The 26241-nt window shown below is 45.5% G+C and overlaps 1 protein-coding gene across 1 annotated transcript in view; it reads left to right on the top strand.

Moving 5' to 3' along the window:
• The window catches only part of AARS (alanyl-tRNA synthetase), a 163333-nt gene that overhangs the window by 77670 nt on the left and 59422 nt on the right, over positions 1-26241 (top strand). Inside the window, 5 exon segments of the mRNA XM_029608901.1 lie at positions 7049-7194; positions 9566-9674; positions 10776-10926; positions 11221-11345; positions 11950-12094. Of these exon segments, the coding sequence (XP_029464761.1) occupies positions 7049-7194; positions 9566-9674; positions 10776-10926; positions 11221-11345; positions 11950-12094 (676 nt within the window).

Raw genomic sequence — 26241 nt, 5'->3', positions numbered from 1 at the left:
AGGCCAGGCATTCTCATCCCATAATTTAGATAGGATTTTGGCAGGATAGTAAGTTTGAACTCTTTGCGGTGTAAAGCTAAACTCCATCCTGCCTAGGGCCCCCTTATATTTAATTTGTTTGACTTCCATTTTATAAAATGAGAAAAGATTTTGGCCAATTAAAATGTTGCCTGCCCATTGGCAGTTTTGTTTTCATTTTGTTTTTTTCCCCTTTTCTTAATGAAGACCACTGTTAACTAGGGAATCCCACTTAGGTCTCTGCGAAACTGCTGGTCTTCAAAGAAAGTAAAGTTATTTACCTGTAGTGGGTCTTCTCTGAGGAGAGCGGTTCACTAGTCACGCAAACCCTCCTACAACCCCTTTTGGAGCTGTTTTCCATTCAGTGCTGTATTAAAATGGAGGTGAGCTGTGAGGAGGCAGGACTGTTGGAATGTCTGTCCACACAAAGTAAAGTCCTTCCCAGAAAGTTCTGGAATAGTCTTCTGTTTGGTGCCAAGTGTGGCCGTGTCATCCACTCATGTGCTGGTGAATTACAATTGTTCCAAAAAAATCTGCACAGATAAACAAATTTCTTTTTCATCTGAGCTACTGTGCCTGAAGTTATTTTCCACCCAGAGGCTAACCTTCCTATTAGGCTCTCACTAGGGAACCTTTGTGCAGGTAGTTTTCCATTACCAAGCATTAGAATTCTAGGTAGCTGTTTAGCTGAAAAAAAAAATTAGGAATACTTTTTCTCAAAGGACAAGCAAGATGATAGTCCTTACACATGGGTGACATCATCAAATGGAGCCCCGACTAGGAAAACACATGTCAGAATTTCTAGAACTTTGACTTGATACACTGAGCATGCCCAGCATGCCCTAAAGCATGGGTTCATACGGGGTCCCTCTCCAGTCTTTCTCCACGGAACTGTAAGCATCACAGTGTGAGTGAGCTCACTTTGGCTGTTTTGGCCTTGTGGAAAACTGTTTTGGGTTTTTTTTCTCGCATTTTCCTTGGGCACCTTGATCCCTCCTTTTAGAAAAAGGGATAAGGGCACTAGAGAGCAACCACTGATCTCCTCCAGGCCGAGGACATCTGGTTCCTTGTCATCAGCCTCAGTACTGGGGAAGGACCAGGCAGAGCATCGAGGGAAGCCGAAGACGCATTGGCACGGGGATGTACCAGCTTATGCTTTCAAAAGTGATCCTGCGGTGAGAAGCACCAGTGCTCCATCAGTGCCTGGGGCCCACGACGGTCTCATCGGTGCTGATGCCGGAAACCGATCAGCCTCGTGAGACCAAAGAGGATCTGTCCACCCCTGGATCTTCCCAGTCTGTGTTGCCATAAGCAATGTTGGGAGGAGGAGCTGGCATGGCGAGTCCAGCTGCAGGGCATCCATCCGGTGGCACCAACAGCACCGGAGCCGGTACCATCCGTCCAGCAACTATTGCTGGAGAAGCTTGATGCCCTCATTGGTGCATTACTGACCCACTGGCATCGGTTTCCGGGACAGCACGTGCCCGGTGAGGCACCAGTGCCTCCCCCTACTGATACAGTGATCGTTAACGGTTCCTCCTCCAACGTAGCGCCACCTAGGCAGACAGACACCAAGGCCTGTAACCCCCCCCTCCCCCACCCCAGCTTTGCTTGTGCCTGCACCTCTGGACGAAGGCAGAGCTCCTAGGACCCCATCCTCTGTGGCTTTCAGTGAAAATGAGGGTCTGTAGGATTCCTGGGGGGAGGTTACCTAGGAGTTCTCCGACGAGGGCTCTGAGGGTCTCTCCTTCAGAAGAGCAAAGGAAGTCTCCACCTGAGGATAACCTTTGTAGAAGCCATCCCATTTCAATTGCTGATGGAGGAGGATAGCAGGCACAAAATGTTTGAGATCCTCCTGTTCCTGAAGCCTCCTAAGGAGATTGTGGTGGTCCTGGTACATGAGATCATTAAGGAGCTGCTTCTGAGGATATGGGATCACCCCCTCACTGTACCTCCCATTAACAAGAAGGCTGCCAGATTTGATAAATGTCAACTTCTCACCAGACAGTGGTGGTTGAATCCGCTCTCAAGAGAGCCAAGCATTCTCAAACCCATTCCTTGGCGCTCCCAGGGAAGGACCATAGAGTAATGGACCCTCTTGAGAGGAACGTGTTTCAGGGGCCATGCTCATAGCCCACATTGCTTCCTACCAGCTCTACATGAGCCAGTACTCGCAGGACATCTGGAAGCAGGTGTAGGAGGAGGCCGAGCAGCTGCCTCAACAGCACCAGGACACACTCGTGTCTTTGGTGCATAAGGGCCTGGAGTGCAGGAAACACAAGATCTGAGTGACCTACAATGTTTTTGAGACTGCATCGAGGGTCTCTGTAGCAGGAATCGCTGCCTGCAGCATGGCATGGCTGCAGACCTCAGATCTCTTACCAGAGGTACAGGAATGGCTTGCCAAAGTGCCATTTACTGGGGAGAATCTCTTTGGAGATAGGGTTAGGGATGCGATGGCCCAGCTCCGGGACCGTCATGAAACCCTCCAATAACTCTCCATCAGCACTCCAAACCCGTTCTCCTCTTCTAGGAGGCTGGCAAGAATGGGACAGAGGAAATCTTTCTTTTGACAGAGTAAGTACTATCCTCCACCCCCTTGCTCCGGGCAACACCATCAGGGGTCCCATGGCCGTCCCAGGCAACAGACAGCCCCAAGCCCCAGCTGGTGCCTCAATCAACTCCAGAAACGGGGTTTTGACTGGGTCATAGGGGGAGCATAGGCCAGTCGCTTGTACATGGAAAGTTTGACTCTCTAGTCGGGGGCAGGCTGTGGTTCTTCCCAGTGGCCCAGTATAACCTTGGACCAGTGGGTTCTTTCCATCATCTGTCAAGGGTACCAATTGAATCTATTGGGTGACCCACAAATTGCTCTCCAAGCCAGTTTTGGGGGCCAGTACTGCATCAGGAGGTGCTGCTAGGCGTAGCTTTCCTCTCTCTTAAGGGCCAGAGAGGTTGGGCCTGTCCCCACTAGGGCAAAGAGGGTGGGGATTCTACTCCAGGTACTTCCTTATTTCAAAGAGCACAGGAGGATCTGTCCCATCCTAGACCTAAGGGCCTTGAGCAAATTTCTAAAATAAGAAAAGTTCACCCATCTTTCTCTGCAGGACTGTAAGCATTGCAGTGCAAGTGAGCTCACGTTGGCTGTTTTGGCCTTGTGGAAAACTGTTTGGTTTTTTTTCCTTGCATTTTCCTTGGGCACCTTGATCCCTCCTTTTAGAAAAAGGGGACTTGCTATGCTCCCTCAAACTAAAGGTTGTATACACTCACATTGAGATCTTCCCCCAGTCACAGGACGTATCTCCGATTTGTGGTGGGAAAATAACACTTCCAGTACTGGGTTTTGTACGTTTGGGCTGGCGTCATCCCTACTAGTCTTCACAAAATACCTGGCCATGGTGGCTGTGCACCTCCACAGGCTGGATGTGCATGTTTTCCCCTATCTGGACGATTGACTGATCAAGAGCATATATCAGACTGGGACCGTCAGGTCCATGTGCTTGACTGTCCAGGTGTTGGAGTCGCTAGGGTTTGTCATCAACTACTCATCACCTCAATTGGACTTCATAGGAGCTCTGCTAGACATGGTTCAGGCCAAGGCCTTCCTGCCTCTTCATAGGGCCATTACTTTGACGACCATCTTGGCAGAGATTTAGCAGATCCATATGGCCACAACCGTCCATGTCAGTCCCTTGGCACGATTACACATGCGTAGAGTCCAGTGGATCCTGAGGTTGCAGTGGTGCCAGGTCACTCATAACCTCCAGTAGGCATCTGAGTCACTCCATCTCTCTGGGAATCATCCTGGTGACCGGTACTTTTGTATCTGGAATGGGGGATCTCTTTTCAAAGTTCTCCTGCCCAAATTGTTCTAACCATCGATGTGTCCACCCTGGGCTGGGGAGCTCATGTAGATGGACTCATCACCCAGGGTCTCTGGTCTGCTCAGGAAAGCTGTTGTCAAATCAACTTCTTGGAGCTTCGGGTGATCAGATATGCGTTATGGGCTTTAAGATATCGGCTGTTCATCAAAGTTGTCCTGATCAAACCAACAACATGTAGCTATGTCAACAAGCAGGGAGGCACAGGATTGTACCTTCTGTGTCAGGAAGCAGTCCAGATATGGTCGGGGGCCCTGTCCCACGGGATGGTGCTCAGGACCATGTACCTGGCTGGGATAGAGAACGTGGTAGCGGACAAGTTGAGTCAAGCCTTCAGACCCCACAAGTGGTCCCTGGACCCCAGGGGGTAGCGAATTGAAAATTCCGTCTCTGAGGGAGCCCTGACATAGATCTATTTGTGTCCCCTTGCAACCAGAAGGTTCCTCAGTTCTGCTTCCTGTACAGGTCAGACGGCAAACCAGCCTCGGATGCCCATCCCTGGGGGAAGGGTCTTCTGTACACGTATCCTCCAATTCCCTTAGTGGCAAATACTCTCTTTAAGCTTCGCGAGGACAAGAGGACTATTTATTTATTTATTTATTTCGAAACTTTTATATACCGGTATTAGTGGGGACATCATACCGGTTCACATACTAACAATAGGTTTGGAAATACATATCAACAGGGAAGGAGAACTGGGAGGGGGGTTAACCTATGATCTTCACAGCCCCTTATTGGCTGAGAGAGGACTGGTTTTCTCTCTTGCAATAGTTGTCCGTCTGGGGACTTCCCCAGATCTCATCACGCAAGATCGAGGCAGGTTGAGGCATCCCAACCTCCAGGCCCTGTCGCTCACAGCCTGGATATTGAGAGGTTAATTCTGAAACTGCTTGATCTCTCAGAGGATGAGTCTCGGATCCTGGTGACCTCTAGAAAACCTTCCACTAGAAAGTCCTATGGACTGAAGTGGAGGAGGTTTTCCATGTAGCGTGAAGAGAAGACCCTAGATCTGTTCTCCTTCCCCACACAAAAACTGCTCAACTACCTTCTACACCTATCGGAAGCTGGCTTAAAAACCAACTCCATTAGAGTTCATCTCAGTGCAGTTGGTGCATACTACCAAGGTATAGATGGTATGCCTATCTCTGAACAGCCTATAGTTGTACAATTCATGCAGGGCCTGCTTCAATTGTAGCTGCTTCTAAGGCCTTTCGGGGTGTATCTTGAGGACCTCAACGTGGTGTTAGCTCAGCTGATGATAGCTCCTTTTGAGGTGCTGCACACCTGTGACCTGAAGGTCATATTTTTGGTGGTGGTTCCCTCAGCGCACAGGGTCAGTGAGCTCCAGGCCTTAGTGACTTAGTTTTATCATGACAGGGTGGTCTTGCATACGCATCCTAAGTTCCTACCTAAGGTGCTGACAGACTTCCATCTTAACTAGTCCATCGTCATGCCAACATTCTTTCCCAGGCCCCATTCGCACCAAGGTGAATGAGCACTGCACAGTTTGGATTGGAAGCGAGCCTTAGCCTTCTATCTGGAGTGGACAGAAGTCCATAGACAGTCCACCCAACTTTTTATTTCTTTTGATAGGAATAGGTTGGGCGATGCCATTGCCAAACAGACACTATTCAGTTGGCTAGCAGATTGCACTCCTTCTGTTATACTCAGGTGGGACTGCATCTTGGGAGTCATGTCAAGGCTCATTTTGTCAGAGCCATGGCAGCGACATTGTCCCACTTGCGAGCGGTTCCCATGGAGGAGATCTGCAAGGCTGTGACATGGAGTTCACACATTCACATCTCACTATTTTCTGGATAGGGATAGCTAACGTGACAGTAGGTTTGGCCAGTCTTTCGGAAAGTGTTTGAGGTGTAGAACCCAACTCTCCCTGCCTAGGGCCCATTGTTTGGGTTCAGGCTGTTTTCCCCCTACTGTTACACACAGCACTGTTGTGCCCGTTGGCGCCTGGTTGGGTGTCAGTTGGTCCCCTTTTTGTGTTGGAAAGCAGCCTGTACCTAGGGATTCACCCATGTGATGACTACCATCCTGCTTGTCCTCGGAGAAAGCAGAGTTGCTTACCTTTATTGGGTGTTCTCTGAGGACAGCAGGATTTTACTCCTTACAAAACCCACCCACCACCCCATGGAGTTGGGTTTCTCCTATTTTTTCTTTATATATAATTCTATGTTATAAGACTGGAGAGGGAACCCACATGGACGTGTGGTTTAGGTCATGCTGGGCATGCTCAGTATGCCAAGTCAAAGTTCTAGAAACTTTGACATAAGTTTTCTGTGTCGCAGCTCCATTTGATGATGTCACCCATGGGTTAGGATTAGCATCCTAACCTGTTAGAGGTAAGCAACTGTATCACATGGTTTTCAACTGTATCATCAGGTTGAAGAGGTACTCTTTCCAAAACAGCTAATCGTAAGAAATGTCTCTTCCCACCAATTCTGTGACAATATGGCAGTTGACTGTAACAGCCACACCTCGTGCTTGAATGTCTCATACAGTGCTGGGCAAAAATGTGGAGTGCTCTACATCAAAGCTTTGGATATGTTTCTAGAGGTTAAATCCATAAACTTCTATTACTAATTAATAGGTGATAGTAGCTTGTGATCTATCTAATGTTTGGGTACTGCTAGGTACATGCGACTTGGATTGGCCACTGTTGGAAACAGGATACTGGGCTTGATGGACCCTTGGTCTGACCTAATATGACATTTCTTATATTCTTATGTTCTAAAGTTAAATATTCCCAACCTCTAGAATTTTACTGTAGCAGGAGTTTATAGTTTTGTTTTGGGTTTTTTTTTGGGGGGTGGGGAGAAGGTGTGTGTATGGGGGGGTTAATTAGTAAATATATATTTTGAAAAGTTGATTAAAACATATTTGCTCATAAATGAGAAAGGAATGCTTAAAAAAAATGCTTTTGTTTTGATTTGTCAAGCTTCTTGAGATGTTTTAGTTAGATATTTTATAAGCTGAACTGATCCAGACCAGAGTTTGCACTGATTGGAGGCCTTGCCAACCTCATCCAGTTAACTTAGTCCAATCTGACGTAAACTCTTCTGTCTCTTGGGAGACTGGGGGAAAGCTGATGAAGAACCTTACTCGCAGGTGATGATATTTTTCTCTCATCACAGGGCACTGGTGCCAGACCATACCTGGGGAAGGTGGGTGCAGAGGATGCTGATGGCATAGACATGGCATATAGAGTGCTGGCTGACCATGCCCGAACCATCACTGTGGCACTTGCTGATGGAGGGAGACCTGACAACACTGGCAGAGGGTAAGGGCATGTGCAGCATAGGAGAGTCACCATAGGGAGTTCTGCAAGGTGAGGGAGCAGTATGAGATCTACAAGTAGGCTGTAATAAAATGAGATGGAATGAGGGAATGGAGTGGAGGAGTAGCCTAGTGCAGTGGTTCTCAACCTTTTTCCCATCATGACACACCTGACAGATCATGCTCACATGTGGTACACACTATTTATTGCAATTCACGGCGGAAATAAAAAAAATAAATAAATAAAGGCCCATTATTATTTTTATTGTTAAGAATGACTCAAGGGAAAGATACATATACTGTCTGAACAGAAACTGCATAAATAGTAAACATCCCACACCAAAACAGCACCAATTTCCAGTACTCAAACAGTAAACTCCTTACTTAAGGCAACACTGAAAATATTACACCAGGCCTTAAGACATCAATACACCTCCTATTAGGAAAACGGACCAAGTCAGGCTGCTATAGAGCCCTACACAGAAACTACACGCCAGCAGAGAACCTCACCTGAATCACATGTGCTGACCCTCACCTAACAAAGAATAGAGACCAAAACGCATAACTAGAAGCATGCAGAAAAAAATGAATTGGAAACTGCAACAAGCCAGAGTCTCTGTATGCAGTGTAATAAAGGAAAAAAGAAATATCACCCATCCATATAAAACAAATCAAGAAATATAAAATCAATAGCAGCAAAACCATACTAACAAAAAGAACAGATTATTTCAAAACAGCTGATGACTGGAATGTCCAATAATTAAAAACTCATATAAAAAATTTCTAGATACCAATAAAATATTTCAAAATAGCAGACACAAAGGCCCAATAATGAAAAATAATGATACAGAAAATGTTTTGCTCTGCATACCTGGGAATGTTTGATATCCAGGTGGCCCTGAGATTGTTTTGAATAGCAGAAGGAGGGATGGTTTGCTTGCAACTTTCTCCCCTCTCTCTCTCACACTGGCTCTAAATAGCTCACATATACACATTCTTTTTCTCTCTCACTTGTATAGGCTCTTAATTACACACATGCTGTTTGTCTTTTCACGCTTACATATGCAGACTTTCAGTCGCACACATACATGTTCTCTCTTTCTTTCATTTACACATAGGCTCTCAATCACATACTCAGATGCTCCTTCACCTAAACCAACTCTCAATCACACACAGACACACAAGCTCTCTCTCTTACTTATGCACACAGGCTCTTAATCATACATACACATGATCTCTCTTACACACAAAGGATCTCAATCACACACGCATACTCTTTCACACAAACAGGTTTTCAATCACAAACTTACACATACAGCTTCTTAGTCATACACTTCCATTCATGCTCTCTCTCACACACACACTCTCACATATACAGGCCTCAATCATTCACATACATGCTGTCTCACTCATACACACACACACACAGCACCTCAAACACATATGCTTGCTCTTTCTCTCACTTTCCCCCCCCCCAAACTAGTGACAGCAGCAGCCTCTTCCACTTCAACCCTAAAAGCAGCAGCAACCTCCTTCACTTTCAGCCCTCGCGGAGACCCATCGGTCACTGCTCATTCCTCAGGCTGCAGCTTTCTTCTCTTCTTCGGGCCGATGCTGCCTGCACTAGCGTAGTCTCTTCTTCCCGCACATGCACTCGCTGCTCACCACTTCCTCTTCCGGGCCTGGGTGGGGGGGCGGGAAGAAGAGAGCATGCCGGTGCCGCTGACTCCTGCTGTAGAGGCCACGTTCCACCCGGGCTTTCAGCGTTTTAAGCCCGGGTGGAGGACCTATCTTGCTTAGGTAGGGGGGAGCAGCTGGGTCAGCAGGGGACCGGGAAGTGTGGCGACACACCTGCTTGTGCTTGGCGACATACAGGTGTGTTGCGACACACCGGTTGAGAACCACTGGTCTAGTGGATAGAGCAGTGGGCTATGAACCAGGGTTCAAATCCCACTGCCATTCCTTGTGACCTTAGGCAAGTCACTTTACCCTCCATTGCCTCAGGTACAAACTTACTGCCTGATTCATTAAGGCTTTTCTCCCATTTTATGTCTATGGGAAAATAACTTGATGAATCAGGCCATTAGATTGTAAGCCCTCTAGGCAATGGGAAATACCTACAGTACCTGAATGTAATCTGATTTGAAGTGCTGAAAAGCAAAATATAAAAACCAAAATATTTTTTAAGATGCATTTCTCAAGTAACAAGTGAGCTGGAATAATACAGCAGTGCTGTCAGGTGACTTAGTTTCTACACAGCATCCCTTGCTGTTTCAGGACCGAGACCCACATATACAACTCTGATAATGACCTCAGTCCTGAACTACCGCATTGCCTGCTATTCCAGTGTTGACCCCCTGGCTGTTTTTCTTTAGATACGTACTGAGGAGGATTCTCAGGCGAGCAGTCCGATACTCTCATGAAAAGCTGAATGCTTCCAAAGGTTTCTTTGCCACCTTGGTGGATGTGGTGGTTCAGTCACTGGTATGTGGGTTATTTGTGTTTCTTTCATTAACAATGGGGGAGCTCAAGATAAAATGTAACTGCAGAGCTTGAAACGGGGAATCTCTGGATTGCCTTTCATGCTTTCTCATTTTTATCTGCATATTATTTATGTATGTAACTATTTGTAAGCTGCCTAGAGCTGTTGTCGTAGGCGGCATATAAATTAAAATAAAATATGAGGTCCTGCTCATATCACTGAAAGCACAAACTAGAAATCCCTTGAAACTGAACCCAGAAAGTAATAGCATTTTGCTAGTTTAAATTGAGCCTATTTAGTTCTGGGATATCAGTAAGTGGATTTAAGCACTGGGAGAGGATGCTGGAACTAGAACAGTCTGTTCGTTAGTCTATCTGGATCGGTTCTTTTGTGACCATGAAGTAATAAGCAGTCAGACTAATATATTGTTCTATTGTTAGATAGCTCAGGTAAGGGACCTGCTCTTTCATAGTGCTCCCGGTATTTATAATAAAGATTGGATATTCCACTTTTCCCAAAGAGTCTCAAGTAATGCTCCCTCCAAGGAGTGACTGTGTGTGCAAATTTTTTTTCGTGTGAGCAACAGTTTTTAAACCAACATTTTTTGAGCACAAATATTTAGCGTTGCATTTCTGTATATAGCACAAAGAAAAATGTATGTGAGCGACTCTGTAAAACCTGTGAGCGATGCTCCAAAATGTATAAGCAATCACTCATGTGTGTTAGGCTTACAGGGATCTATAGTCTCAAGGTGGATAACATTCAAATTTCTAATTAAAATTGCAATATGGTTGCATCATAGTTTAATGAATCTAGATGGTTTCAAGTTATATTTGAGATTATAGCATAGCTGACTGATGTATTCTCTCTTCTTTTACCATTATTTTATTTTTAGAATAAACCACTGTGGTTTTATTTTAGGAAAGGTGGTATATCAAACGCTATTAAACTTAAATCTTACAAGGGACGCCAAGCTGCATGTGGGTAGGAAGCTTCACACGGATTTGACCCTGTTTGTTACAGAAATGGTACATCCTACTGTGAGTGTGCACATTTCAGATTTAGTGTTTTAGCTTCTCTAACCTTTATGCCTGTCTGTGCAGGGTGATGCGTTCCCGGAGCTAAAGAAGGACCCCGACATGGTGAAGGACATCATCAATGAGGAGGAAACGCAGTTCCTGAAAACGCTTAGCAGAGGGCGTCGTATCCTGGACAGGAAGATTCAGAGTTTGAGTGAAAGTAAAACAATTCCAGGTTTGTAGATTCTGTCCTGATAAATTGTTTAATGATCTCTCAGTAAACTGTTTAATGATCTCTCAGTAAACATGTACTACTTCCGGTGTATCTGTTAAAGTACTGTCCTTTCATTTTTGACAATTAACCCAATAGCCTCCGTTATAAATCCAACAATCATGGTGCATTTTCTGGCTGCTGCTCAGTAGCAGGTCAGCAGAGAGCAATGGCCACACTGATTTCTGAGGGCATTTTATTCTATCAACGAGCTAGTTAACTTGTTCGTCCCTCTTTCTCCTCCTCCTCCCCCTTCAGGTGACACAGCATGGCTGCTGTATGACACATATGGCTTTCCTGTGGACCTAACAGGACTCATTGCAGAGGAACGAGGCCTCAAAGTGGATATGCAGAGTTTTGAAGAAGAGAGGAAAGCTGCTCAGGTAGTCATTCCCACCTCGCCTTTTTTTGGATACAAACAAGTATTGAAACAGATGTATGTCATCAAATATCCCCTTCTCAGCATGTCTTCACCTCAACAGCAATGAAATACCTTGTTCCCTGTAAACATTATGAAATCATGTGGCTTCCATATTAGTCCACTTAGATATGTAGACACAAACGTCAACAAACTAGTTATAGGTGATACCTCTTTATTGGAGCAACAGTACATTGACTAGCTTTCAGATATAAAATAAAAAGGTATTACTAACTGCTTGCTTGTTTGACCTTTGTCTCTGCACAAGTATAAAGATACACTGGTCTCGTCTTACCAAACTGCAGAACGTTTGCCATGATATAAATGAACATAAACTTCTTTGTGACACATTAGCTGAAATGAACCTAGTTCTTTCTTTGTCCTGTCCTCTGGATGCTTTCTCTGGTGTCATGTTTGCTGTCTTCCCTAGTTGTCCAGCTGGTGTTTGTGCTTTCATTGTTCCATGGATTCCCATCCCCCAACTTGTACCTGTTTTTGAGCATGTTGGAGTGTGTCTCTTTCTTCTCATCAGGAACTGATGTTACTCTATTTCTCATCCTTACAAACAGCTTAAGTCTCAGGGCAAAGGAGCTGGTGATGAAGATCTCCTGATGTTGGATATTTATGCCATCGAGGAACTGCGTGCCCAGGGGCTAGAGGCTACCAATGATTCCCCAAAATACTGTTACACATCCAATACCAGTGGCAGCTACGGTACATGAGCATTCCTGCTAAAAAATATGTGCACTGATCTATTATTTTGCTTAGCTGTGCATTACTGTATTTTTTTTTAATTATTGACAATTTTTATTAAATCAAACATAGCGAACAAACATTGTCAACGGATGGTAGTATAGCACTGAGAATAACAAATTCCAGATACCATATAATAACTCTAATGAAAAGATAGACAGATGGTGCTATACATCCGAAATCCAGCAGTACTGTATTTTAAAGTAGAGAAAGCAAGAGTGTATAGGGCTGTGTGACTGGTAGAGAGTGCACCACAAACACAGCAGCCTGTATTCTCAGCACCTCTCCCAGGGGGAAGATGCCCAGGAAAATAGGTGGAAGAATTCTCCAAGAGCTGTGGTAGGGTTGCTGGCTTCCTAGGAATAGTTTACTGACGACCTATCTCCATAGCTCTGTGGCATGTCAGACTCTGAGAGGAGGCCCCTACCCCTTCAGCCCTCTTGGTCATTTGAAGTGTCACATATGGACCTCTGTACCTGTTGGCATACATTTTCTATCAGATATGGAATGAAGTCAGTAGAATGATGTTGTTGTCCAGTTATGAGCCTTGGAAACATACATGACTTATTTACAAGTAGAGTTTAACATTGCCTTAATATGATTTGAGTTTTGTGGCTCCATAGTGAAAAGTTGAACCTGCAGCTACGTCACCATAAATCAGTTTATGCTTTCAGTATGTGCAGGCTATACCTCCTCTTTAAAGGAGTGAATGTGCGTGTGTACTTGGCCAATTTACCAAAGTATTTTCAAAATGAACTTACACGCATATCCGCCATATCGTCATGAGCACTTTAGCTATGCCATCTGTTTGAAAATTATACTCATAATAGCTGGGACATATGGGGCAATTTAACTGCAGACTATAATTCCTATTTTGAGAATGAAAGATTTGGGTCACAGGAATGCATCAAACTTGCAGCTCATTTCTATTCACCTTACTATTTAAAATGACTTACTGCAGACAGAAATGGTAATATGAAATTGAGACTGTGTTACCATCTGCAGCTGAGGTTAGATAGCAGAGCAGCATAGAGCTAACAGTAAGAAACTGTTTACTACTGTAGCATCTTGCTGCACCAGTCCAGCATGGAGACGGTAGCCAACTGGATAGTAGTCACCACTGATGCAAGCCTCTCCAGATGGAAGGGCAGTGTGGCAAGATCAGTCAGCTCAGGGCCAATGGTCAAAACAGGAGGCCTCAAGGTCTATCAGTTGGTTAGACGAGAGCGGTGCATTTCACATTGCTTGCCTAGTTTGTGGCCATCCAGTACGGATTCTATCAGTCAATGTGATAACTGTAGCCTACATCAACTGTCAAGGTGGAACCAAGAATCAGCCAGAGGCTCGAGAGGCCCAGAAGTTGATTCTCTGAGCAGAACAGCACTTGGAGTGGCTGGCAACGTATCTCATCACTGGAGTGAACAGTATTCAGACAGGGGATGTGGTTAGTGCAGTTAGTTAGCTGGGTTTAAAAAAAGGTTTGGATGGGCCAAGATGGCGGCATGAGCAGCAGCAGTGGAGCGCGCTCCCCTGAATATTTCAAATTTTCCTTAAGAAATGGCCGTGAAGAGAAAAGACAAGGTTCGTGGTTTCCCCTCTGACGAACCCTTACCTACTACCAGCGATTGATAACTTCATTTGCTGCCGCAACGGTAGTGCAGGGGGTACCTCTCCTCACTGCGACCGGTGAGGGAGCATCGCAGTCGCCTGGGGAAACCAAGCTGAGTCCCCCAGATCAGCGTCTTCCACCGGCTCAGATTCCATGCGTTCCTCCCCTCGGATTTGCAGCCCACAATGTCATCGATGTGACGGAGGACAGAGGGGAGGTTTACTACCGGGTCTTCAGTCCTCTCCTGGCTTGCTGGAGTCTGTCATCCTTGGAAGTTTTTTCTCCTGGTTGTGAGAGCGGTGGACCTATTTCCTTTTCCCCAGCAAAGGAGTCTGAGGAGTTGAAAGGAAGAGCCAGATTAGCAGTGCTGGGACCGTTGAATGAGGCACAAAGCTGGTGCAGGAGGGGGTGGGTGCTTTCAACTCCCTTCTAAACCGGCTGTAATAACTTTGGAAGCGATTTGGGATCTTATTGTGAGTTTTGGAATCTCAATGAAGGTCTGCCAGAGTGAAATAGAGAAATTGAATATTAAAGTAAACTCCTAGAATGTCTATGATGATCAATTTCAAGAAATAAAAAATCAGATGGTCTCTTCACAACAGACAGTGGCACAAATTTAAGAATGTAATTTCAAGCTAGTGAAAGACTCTGGGATCTGTATGAGAAGACTGGAGTATTTAGAAAATCATATTAGACATTTGAATTTGCGTTTCATTAATTTTCCAAGAGTTCTGGGAGGAGGAGTATATACCATTAAAAAGTTACTTTCATGAAAATCTTGGATTTGAAGTGGATAAAATACCATCTATAAATGAAGCTTTCTTTTTGTCTAGCCCCAGCAAGGACAAACCTCCTCAGGGAGATCATTTAGGTGGTATTTCTAATCTTACACAGTTTTTCTAAGATTCGACTGATGTGGTGATAGAAAGATCTACCCTGCTTGTTTCCTTTATAATGAATGGCGCAAGAGTTGAATGAAACAATGAGGAGATATTTAAAAAATATCTTTTCAAATTTTCATGGGCAAAATGTATGTTTCCTGATTTTGCTAGGGCGACACAAGTTAGAAGGCGAAATTTCTTGTCTGAGCCCAAGTGATTACATTAGGATACTCTTTTATATTAAGGTATCCTTGTAAATGTGTGATTCGGGGTCAAAATGACTGTTATCTTCTTTTTCCCTGAGCAATTAAAGTCCTTCCTAAATTCCAGGAGTGTAATAACGATTCCTCCTGGGCAAGAGAGTTCCCAAATATGATCTAAAAATGGAATTTAACTACCGTCCCTGTTAGGCCAATTTCAGATAGAAATGTTTTCTTTACTCTCCTCATGATTTCTGGCCTCCTATATATTGTTTCCTTTTAAAGAATGATGTATTTTGCTGGTAGATATTAAAAGGTTAGTTTACTTGTGCAATTATATTGTATAATATGAGATGTTTCTTGTAATCATCATTCTCTTTACAAATGTAAGATTTTGTCTTGCTTATTTGAGTTGAAATCAACAAAAAATAAATTAAAAAAAAAAGTTTGGATAAGTTCTTGGAGAAGTCTATTACCTGCTATTAATCAAGTTGACTTAGTAATAGCAGTGGCTACTTTCTAACACCAGTAGCATGAGAGAGTTTTAATTTTTGGGTCCTTGCCAGGTACTTACAGCCTGGATTGGCCACTGTTGGAAACAGGATGCTGGGCTTGATGGACCCTTGGTCTGACCCAGTATGGCATTTTCTTATATTCAGATTTTCTCAGTCTGAGAAAGTTAGACCCCAGGGAATGGGAGCTGTCGGAGGTAGCGATGTGTCTCATTCACAGAAGATGGGGGGTATCCCGACCAAAGAACACAAAGGTGACACCATAGCCTGAACAGTAAGGTTTTGGTTTGTGGACTGGCCTTTAACTCTTTGAGAGTCCAGGCAGTGACCTTGAGTTGTCTCCGGACCAAGGTGCAAGGGTATCCTCTGTCCACACATCCGGATGTTATATGGTTCTTTTGGGGAGCTAAGAACTTAGGTTTTCAAGTGCGGGACATTTCTCCGTCTAGGAATCTGAATCTAGTCCTTAGAGGATTGTGTGAGGCTCAGTTTGAACCACTAAAGAGCGCTATGGTTAAGGACTTGATTCTTCAAATGGTTTTCTTGATGGCTATTTGTTCAGCCAGGAGAATTTCCAAGCTGCAGGCACTGTTGTGTTGAAATCCCTTCATACAGATGTCAGATTTGGGGGTATCTTTATTCAGGGTGCCACTTTTTCTGCCTGAGGGAGTTCCAATTTATTTATTTAAAATTTTCTATACCACATATCGAAAATTTCTGTGCGGTTAACAAAGATACATACATAAAAAGTCACACTTTTTTTTTTAAAAGGAATAACACACATACTTAAAAATTTACATCTTTCAAATTGAAAGTTTAGCACCCAAATTACTTTAATTCACTAAACAGAAATGTTATCATTGAATGCACTGGAGCTATGTGCCGCCTGAGTTAGTGGCGCTTCCAGCTTTTCCCAATTTGGATTCCTCTACGCCTAATGCGGGGGAGCTTAGGCTCTTAGATGGGAGGCTTGCATTATTGACGTATCTAAAGGTAACTTATGATTTCTGTAGATTGGATCAACTCTTTGTTCTGTGGAGTGGTTCAAAGAAGGGAAGTAAGGCATCTAAGGCTACAGTTGTGCGAGGGCTGAAGGAAGCGATCAAATAGACTTAGATTTCTAAAGAACACCTGCCAGGGGGTTTAGGGGTGCACTCACTGCATTCTCAGGCAACTTCCTGGGCTGAGTGACAACAGTTGTCTCCACATGAAATTTGCTGGGCAGCTGCTGGGAAGTCATTGCACGCTTTTGCTAGGCATTATCACTTGGATGTCGGGGCTCCAGCTTCCATGTACTTTGGTGAGTGTGTTCTATGAGTGGAACTCTCTCGGTCCCATCTAAGTTATGGGGAACTTACGTACATCCCAGGGGTTTGGACTGATCTAGATGTGTACAGGGAAAGGAAAACTGGTTCTTACCTTCTAATTTTTGTTTCTGTAGTACCACAGATAAGTAGAGACCTGCCCATTTACTGGGGGGGAGGGCGCTGCTCGTACTGTTGCTTTGTATATAGTGTGGAGGAGTCGTGGTTTTCATTGGTGATTGTTTATGTTAAATTTGGGAAATGAGTTTTCAATTGTCTCTATGGGCAACTTCATCTTCTTCCAGCTCATTGGAAGGGAGAGTGTTTGCTTAGAAGTTTGATTAGAAATTTATAGTTGCTGTCATCTTGGCTTGGTCAATACCGAGGGACTGCAGGTGGCACACTGAGTTATGTACAGTGTCAGTGAAACTCTGTCTGTCTCATCTGCTGGCAGGGTGGCAAAACTCAAGAGTCTGGATTGATCTGTGGTACTACAGGAATGAAAATTAGCAGGTAAGAACCAATTTTCCTATTTAAGCTATTCTCGTGGTTCTTATCTCAGTTTAAGTCCCAGGGATATAGACTTAACATAAGAATTTTCAAAATGTAATAAATGTTCTCAAGTGAAAAAAATATTTTCTTCCATATTTCCAGTTTATTTTAAGTATTTCTCAGTCCTGCATGTCCAGTATTAAATCTGTATTCATATAAAGCTTGGAATGGCTTATTTCCCTCCACAATCCATTTTTTATGACTCCTGAAAAGCTAACTAAATCTTTTAAATCTTTGCATTTTTAGAGCTCTAATTATTTTTGACAAATTTCCTCACAGCAGTTAATTTGCCTGTTCGTTAATGTGACCTTTGCTAATGACTTCCCTGTGCAATAAAAAATCCTTACTTTTCTCCTATCGTTAAGATCTCTCCAAGTTCAGCATATGTTCTCTAGTTGTTACTTATAAAATGAATTTATATTTCATTATTTTATTGTTTCTTATCTGGCAAGGCCCAAAGATATGGAAGCTCCAGGATTAGGCAGCCATTTTGTTGGCTGAATACCAGTACTTCCTCTCCATCCAGTATTTTAAAAATCTTCCAGTTTACTTCTGCCTCAATGTGTCCACCTGCCAATGCAAAATTCTGTTCACCTTCCCATTCTCACAGCCTCATTCCATATTTTTTTTCTTGTCCTGTGTCCTGCTTACCAGTGGGCTTTTTCTCTCCTTTTCTGATAAGCCTCGTTTAAAGCCCTCTTCACTAGGTTAGTGAGTCTTAAGCAATGAGACACCTGTTAAGAAATAGAGTAACTAATCCTTTTCTCAAAAGACCACATTTTAAAAATATCTAACCATGATCAAGCAACCAAAACCTTTCCATCAGCACTATCCATGTAGCCATATGTATGCTCCATGATGAGTCTGTCCCTTGTCCTGTTTATGCCTGAAGGAGGGATAGATACAAACACAACCAATGCCTCTGTTGTCACTCTGGCTCATAGTGCTACTTAGCCCTTTTTGATCTGCTCAGGATCATAGTGTGCAGTTATTATTGGTGCCTACAAGGATTAACAGGATAGAATTGGGGTCAGAGGATCTGATGAGTGTTTGCAACTTTTTTCTTCCTGAATGTCCCCCAGATCAATCCAGATGCATAGGTTTTTCTCCCCTACAAACAGATGGAGATGGATAGGAAAAGCTTTACTGAGACTGTTTCTTAAAAGTCAGTGTGCCACCTGGCGTCCCTAAGTATTTTTCTGTCTCAAGCAGATGGTAGAGTTGCAAAACTGCAACTGGAGATCTCAAAAACAAAATAAAATGGAGAATGATTGCTCCCGGGGGTGTTAGGGACCATGAGGGACCATCAGCCCGGTAGAGGGCGGGGGGGGGGGGGAGTCCCTATCTTTGGTTCTGCCTGTGGATGTGAGGAGATTGATGGCCAGTGGTCTGGGTCTCTCGTTTCCCCATGGAGGTCATGCGCTCTCCCTTTCTCAGCCACCTACAGATGGGAAAGTAGTGTTAAGAAAAGACAACGCAACTGAGGGACGAGACTGTTAGGCAGAGCTGTGGGGAGAGGCATCAGTCAGCATGAGCAAGGTCCGATTGTTGCCGCCACAGGCTGTTCTTGCTGTGCAGAACATCAATTTTGGGCGTGCAGGCCAGAGAAGAGCATCCAACTTGCGCGGACAGGCTGGTGCCTTCTAATACCATGGACGACACCAATCTAATATTCACATGGCTCAGTGCAGGAAACGCTGCTGGGCCTGTCCTGAGCAGAAAGTGCACTTAAAAGTAGCGGGGCAGTGCAAGAGGTGCACTCATGGAGGGGAAGGCAACTTGAAGTCGGCCGGGTAGGTGGATGCGGGCAAGAAATCCAGCTGTTTGGTGGAGGCCATGAAAACTGTGCTTTCTGACAGTGTGGGAATGGTGGCAGTTTTAGAGCCAACTCTGGTGGAGCAAGAAGGGAAAGGGCCTTCTCCTCCTCAACTGTTACCCCTGTCTGTGGAGATCCTCAGCAGTGCTCCTCAGTTTCAGAGGATGATTTGAGGGAGGCATTTTTAACTGATTTTTGTGCTTTTATTGCACAAGGCATATCTGACTAGGAAAGGGATTGGGGGGGGGGGGAATGCCCCCATTCTGGCAGTCTCACATGCCCAGGTAAGGCATGCAGGGTATTCCCCCCCCACCCACAGAGGGCATTGAGGGTTCCCTGCTTACCTCCAGCCAGAAGAGTAGGACTGTGGCTCTGAGCAGGAGGGGAGAACTCTGAGCAGGAGGGGAGGAAGATCATTTGTCAGGGTCTCCACAGAATGAGAAAGAGGAGGATGATCCCTCTGGTGGTGGAGGGGCATGATCTCAGAGTGGTTCAAATTTTCCAAAAGGAGGAGGAGTTTCCCCTGATTCCCCAGGTGTTGAAGGAGCTAGCTATTAAAGAGGTCCAGGAAGAATCTGAGCATGAGGGAGATGATTCCATCATGGATGGGCTTTGGGGCCCAGCAAAGGCCTTTCCCGTCTATCGGACCATTAAGACATTAGTAGTTCAGGAGTGGGATACTCTGGAAGTTGGGCTAAAAGTTGGTTGGGCAATGGCAAAGCTTTACCCACTGCTGGAGGATACACTGGAGCTCTTGCCGCTATCTAAGGTTAATGCTTCTGTCTTGGTCAGTGGTACTGAAGGACGCTCAAGACCGAAAGATGAACATGCATCTTAAGTTGTTTGAAGCCTCGGCAATGGGCATACGTGCGGCAGTGTGCAGTAACTTCATGGCACAGGCTTACTTTTGCTGGGTTCAACAAATTGAGGTGAAGCCGTCTGGGACCTTGCTCTTATCCAAGCAGATGGAGCGGTTGGAGGCTGCGGTGGCCTATATTGTGGATAACTTGCATGACTTGCTGCACACATCTGCACGGAATATGTTGGCAATCTCAACTAGACAGCTCCTGTGATTGCACAGTTGGTCGGCTGATGTCTGGTCCAAGTCGCAGTTGGGAAACCTTCCCCTTAAAGGCAAACATTTTTGTTTGGTGAAGACCTAGAGCGGTTAGTAAAGCACTTGGGCAAGTCCAAGGGGCATCAGTTGCCTGAGGATAAGCCCAAAGGGAATAAGAGAAATTTCCCAAGCAGAGGTACAGAGATACGAGGCAACATTGGCCTGGTAGAGGGGCAATGTTGCAAAAACGGGGCAGGCAGGCCACAGTCCTCTTAGGGGGTCATGCAGTCCCGACCATGAAAATCCTAGCCACAGTCTGAGGAGGTAAAGACGCACAATGAAATGAGGTTGGTCCATTCTTTTCCACAAGCCATAGGGAGGGTGAATGCCCCCCCCCCCCCTTTTTTTTTTTTTTTTTTTTTTTTTACAAGGAGTGGACCAAAATTACAATTAATCTGTGGGTTCTAACAGTCATAAGAGATGGCTGTACCTTAGCATTTGCTTGTCTGATACATAAAGCCTTCATGGCATCCCCTTGGACCTGTAGCACCAAGCGATAAGGGGTTTGATCCACAATCGAATGCCTTTGAAAGCTGGAAGCGATAGTCCCAAATTAAGCGGGGCCATGGACTGTACTCAATTTAGTGGTGTCATTTTGGATATAAAGAAGGTGAATTCAGCCCTGCTGGTTCCTTGTTTCTGGATGGAGATTATCTACTCCATGATTGCAACAGTTTGCATCTCTCAATCTTATGAAGCTAATCTTCATATTCCCAATCAGACGGAACAAGAGAAGATTCTGAGATTCATGTTGTTGGGAGAACATTTTCCAGGTGTTTACTAATGAAGATATTGATATGTATCTGCTCCTGTGGATGGAGGAGTTAGCAATCTGATATGGCTCTGATGCCAGATGGGCGGAGACATCAGATAGGAGTAGCAATCTGTTATGTGCGAGCTCCTCTGGAGGAAGGAGGTAGCACTCTGTGATGATTAAACTCCTATGAAGGGGAGGAGTTAGCAGTCTTGTTAGGAAAGCTCTGTTTTAGAGCTAGAAGTAGCAATCTGTAATAGACTAGCTCCAGAAGGAGGTGGAGTTAACAAGCTGTTATGAATCTGTTGCTGAAGACTCCTGGTAGGAAAGGAGTAGCCATCTGTTACCAGCGGAGTGCTTGGAGAAGACACTCGGCTGTAGAAGAATGTAGATAGGTGAATCTTTGGGCCGATGGCAGATGACAGCGCCCCCAGGAGGATATCCTGAGAGGGACCACCGGCTAGGCTTGAGTATGGAGACAGACACAGAATTCTTTTATTACAGGTAGTAGAACCACCAGAGGTGGCAGTAGTGAGTTGCTATGCCCGGCAGGACTGAAGTCCCTCAGGTACTGGAACCACAATCCTAGGGTAGCTGAGCTGTAGAGAAACTATAGATAGTGAGTAGACAGGCATACTGTGTTCATAGCCAGAACTGGATTATAGATCTCACATAAGGTCTTTAGAAAGCTCAGTAGCTGGAAAGGGTTAGGCCCTCGGAGAGAGTACCTGGTTCCAGGGAAAGCCCTGAGAGAGCGATGGTAACTCACAATTGTCTGCATCTATGATAGCTTCCAGGCAGTAGAGAATCTTCAGAGTGTTCAGGAACATGGGCCCTCGAGGTGCGAGTACCGGTTCCCATCGGCAATCTGAAATAGAGAAAAGAGAGCGAGGCCCCCAAGGAGCAGGTACCCCTGGGTAAGTCCGATGAGGCAGAGTAGCTTAGGTAACGAAACCCTTTGCGAACTTGATCCGTTAGCAATTTCTGAGACCTTTTATATTGTAAGCGGATGACGTCAGTTCAGGGGGACGCCCCCGAGGTTCGCGCCCTTGCTGGTACATTATTAGGAGCGCGCGCACACCCTACGTTATCACCCGATCTCCCGACGCGCACCCAGGCCACTCTCCTGGGCGCGCAATCCAGTAAATAAATTTATGTAAATGAGGGCCCACGGTAAAAGGAGGCGGCGGCTGTCAGCAGGTTTGACAGCCGATGCTCAATTTTACCGGCGTCGGTTCTTGAACCCGCTGACAGCCACGGGTTCGGAAAATGGACGCCGGCTAAATTGAGCATCCATCTTCCAACCCGCGGGCAGATTAAAAATTTTTTTTTTTAAATTTAAAATTGTTTTTATTTTTGGGGCCTCCGACTTAATATTGCGGCCAAATGCGGGCTAACAGTGCTCTCCGCCGGAGCACACTTTACTGTATCGGCCCGACATTTAGATAGACATGGCTTAATGGGATACAGCCAGTATGGATTACCCAAAGGGTCTTACCTCACAAATCTACCTTTTTTTTTTTTTTTTTTTTTTTTGAAGTGGCTAATAAACGTGGATAAAGGTGAGTCAGTAGATGTGTATTTGGATTTTCAGAAGGCATTTGACCAAGTCCCTCATGAGAGGCTTCTAAGAAAATTAAAAGGTCATGGGATAGAAGGCAATGTCCTTTCGTGGTTTGCAAACAAAAGACAGGAAACAGAGTAGGATTAAATGGTCAATTTTCTCAGTGGAAAAAAGTAAACAGTGGATCTGTACTTGGACCGATGCTTCTGAATATATTTAAAAATGATCTGGAAAGGGGTATGATGAGTAAGCTGATGAAATTTGTACATGATACAAAAGTATTCAGAGTAGTAAATCACAAGCGGATTTTGATAAATTGCAGGAGGACCTTGCAAGACTGGAAGATTGGGCATCCAAATGGCAGATGAATTTGTAATGTGGACAAGTGCGAAGTGATGCATACAAGAAAAATTAACCCATGCTGTAGTTACACAATGTTAGGTTTCATATTAGGAATTACCACCCAGGAAAAAGGTATCTGCATCTTAATGGATAATACATTGAAATCATTGGCTCAGTAATAGGAGTTATTAGGAAGAGGATGGTGAATAAAATAGAATGTTATCCCTCTGTATCACTCCAGGGTAAGACCACACCTTGAGTACTGTGTGCAGTAATGTTTGCTGTATCTCAAAAAAGACATAGTTGCACTGGAGGAGGTGTAGAGAAGGGTGACCAAAATAATAAAGATGATAGAACAGCTCCCCTGTGAGGAAAGGCTAAAGGTTTGTTCAGCTTGGAGAAGAGACAGCTGAGGTGGGATATGATAGAGCAGAGCTTTCCAAACTTTTCACGTTGGTGACACACTTTTTAGACCCAGGGTCCCTGCAAGACTGGTGGAGGACGCCTCATTCAGGTGCTGGGAGAAGGGAGCCGCGCGGTCGGCGCACGAGCCCGTCGGGGTAAGGCCCATTATTTCTCGCACTTACCTCCGAGGGCCTCACACACCGATCGACCACGTGTCTAGCCGCAGCCGTCTGCTCCGCCGAGATCTGCACACATAGACGAGCGGAATCATCCTCCCCCCTCTCAGGGCGCGCCGATCGATGACATCATACCCGCGCGACTAGAGGGGGATTTAAACTGAGGAACCTCTCCCGGACGCCCTTTCTGCCGCGACCCAGGGTCCCTGCAAGACTGGTGGAGGACGCCTCATTCAGGTGCTGGGAGAAGGGAGCCGCGCGGTAGGCGCACGAAGAAGACATCACGGTGAGTGCAAACCGCTCCCCCTGAAAGGCACACTGAAAGGCACCCGGCCCTTGAAAAGGCTGCGTGAAGCCCTTTAAATTCAAACGCTCACAGACGGCGTCGCGCGCCGGGCGTCGCGCGTCCGAAGGGGCGCGACCTAAGGGGCCTGCCCCTTAGCGAGCCCCTTTGTGAGACTCTGGTGAGGTGAGGTCAGGGCGAGACTACAATAGTAACCCATACCATCAATACTCAGTCTCGCCACTCCTTCCAAATCCTAGCACACCTGAACTAGACAGACAACAACCCTGAGCACATCCTTCCACTCCAGCAATCATCCAGCTTCACCCGACTGCATTCGCCCAGCATTCATCCGACTGCATTCGCCCAGCATTCATCCGACTGCATCCGACTGCATTCGCCCAGCATTCATCCGACTGCATCCGACTGCATTCGCCCAGCATTCATCCGACTGCATTCGCCCAGCATTCATCCGACTGCATCCGCCCAGCATTCATCCGACTGCATCCGCCCAGCATTCATCCGACTGCATCCGCCCAGCATTCATCTGACTGCATCCGCCCAGCATTCATCTGACTGCATCCGCCCAGCATTCATCTGACTGCATCCGCCCAGCATTCATCTGACTGCATCCGCCCAGCATTCATCCGACTGCATTCGCCCAGCATTCATCCGACTGCATTCGCCCAGCATTCATCCGACTGCATTCGCCCAGCATTCATCCGACTGCATTCGCCCAGCATTCATCCGACTGCATTCGCCCAGCATTCATCCGACTGCATCCGCCCAGCATTCATCCGACTGCATCCGCCCAGCATTCATCCGACTGCATCCGCCCAGCATTCATCCGACTGCATCCGCCCAGCATTCATCCGACTGCATCCGCCCAGCATTCATCCGACTGCATCCGCCCAGCATTCATCCGACTGCATCCGCCCAGCATTCATCCGACTGCATCCGCCCAGCATTCATCCGACTGCATTCGCCCAGCATTCATCTGACTGCATTCGCACAGTATTGCTTCTGACCGATAAGGCTGCTGATACATCTAATCATGGGAATCCTCACAATTCCCATCATCCACAGCCACAAGTGGAGAGCACCTAAGCCCCCCACTCCCCCCCATCACAACCATCAACAGAGGCTAAGGCCTATCCTGCTGACACCGGTCACCCAATTTCTAGGGCTGACGCTCTTCTCTCTCACGCTTGTTAACGCACAATCCATCTCTAAGAAAACTCATATACTCAATGACTTACTATCCGACGCAAAACCAGACATATGTGCCATCACAGAAACCTGGTTAAAACCCACCGACACCGCTCTAATAAATCAGCTACCCATCCAGGCATACGATCTTCTCTCCATACCCAGACACAAAAAAAGAGGAGGTGGACTTCTCCTTGCAGCCAAAAAATCACTAGGTCTGGCTTTGCAGACCTCAAATAACCTATCAAACATCGAATTTGCGCTCTTCAAATCGAAACACCTGACGATTGGTTTAATTTATGCCCCTCCTGGAATACTGGAATCAGACCCATCATCAATCATAGAACTCACAGCAAAACACCTAAACTCGAGTAATCCTACCATACTCATGGGAGATTTTAACCTCCACGTAGATGTCCAACCTCAATCCACCAACTGTAAAACTCTTCTCGCCTCGCTCAGCAATATGGGTTTTAGACAGATTGTGACAGAACCAACCCACAAAGCAGGTCATACGTTGGACCTTATCTTCATAAACGATGGAATCACAACACACAACATCCCCACTTGCCTTCCAGTACCATGGACAGACCACAGAATCATAACATCGGTGTTAGAAATAAAGGAGATCTCCCCGCAATCCACACAATCAATAGCCATCTCCATCAGGAAACAATGCTCTGGAGACCAACTCAGTGAACAACTGGCCAAGGAACTAGTGCATCTGGACCTCTCCGACGCCAACTCAGCGACTTCTTCATGGACCAACATCACTAAAAAGGTTGCAGACCAAATGTGCCCCATGACGACTAAATATATCAACCCTAACAAAGACAACAGGAAACCTTGGTTCACCCCTGAGCTGAAAAAACGCAAACATGAATTGAGATCCAAGGAACAAAATTGGCGAAGAAACCCATCTTCAACCACCCTCCTCATCTACAAAGAGTGCCTCAACTCATACAGAAATGACATCAACAAAACCAAGAGAGAATTCTTCTCCAAAAAGATCCACCACCTCATATTTGACTCAAGAGCACTTTTCTCATACGTTTCTACCCTTACTAAACCTCCTGCGCCTACCATTCCAGACGACCAAGCTCTCAACAAAGCGAATGAACTAGCTGCCTTCTTCGACAACAAAATCACATCACTCCTAGCCCCCCTCAAAGGAGCAGCTACACTTCCAAACCACATTCAACAATCAGCTCACTCAACCGCTCAACAATCTTTGGACACAACAGATCAACAGCCTCCGCACTCAACCGCCCAACAATCATTGCACTCAACCACCTTACAACCCAACACAACCCCATCAGTGCTGGACAAGTTTGATCCCACATCTACTTTAGAAATAGAGAACATTCTCAAAAAAATAAAACCT

Source organism: Rhinatrema bivittatum, chromosome 7 (genome assembly GCF_901001135.1).
Source record: "Rhinatrema bivittatum chromosome 7, aRhiBiv1.1, whole genome shotgun sequence".
NCBI classification, from domain to species: Eukaryota; Metazoa; Chordata; class Amphibia; order Gymnophiona; family Rhinatrematidae; genus Rhinatrema; species Rhinatrema bivittatum.
Note: the sequence above shows the minus strand (reverse complement) of the source record. Positions and strands in the feature narration are given on the sequence as shown.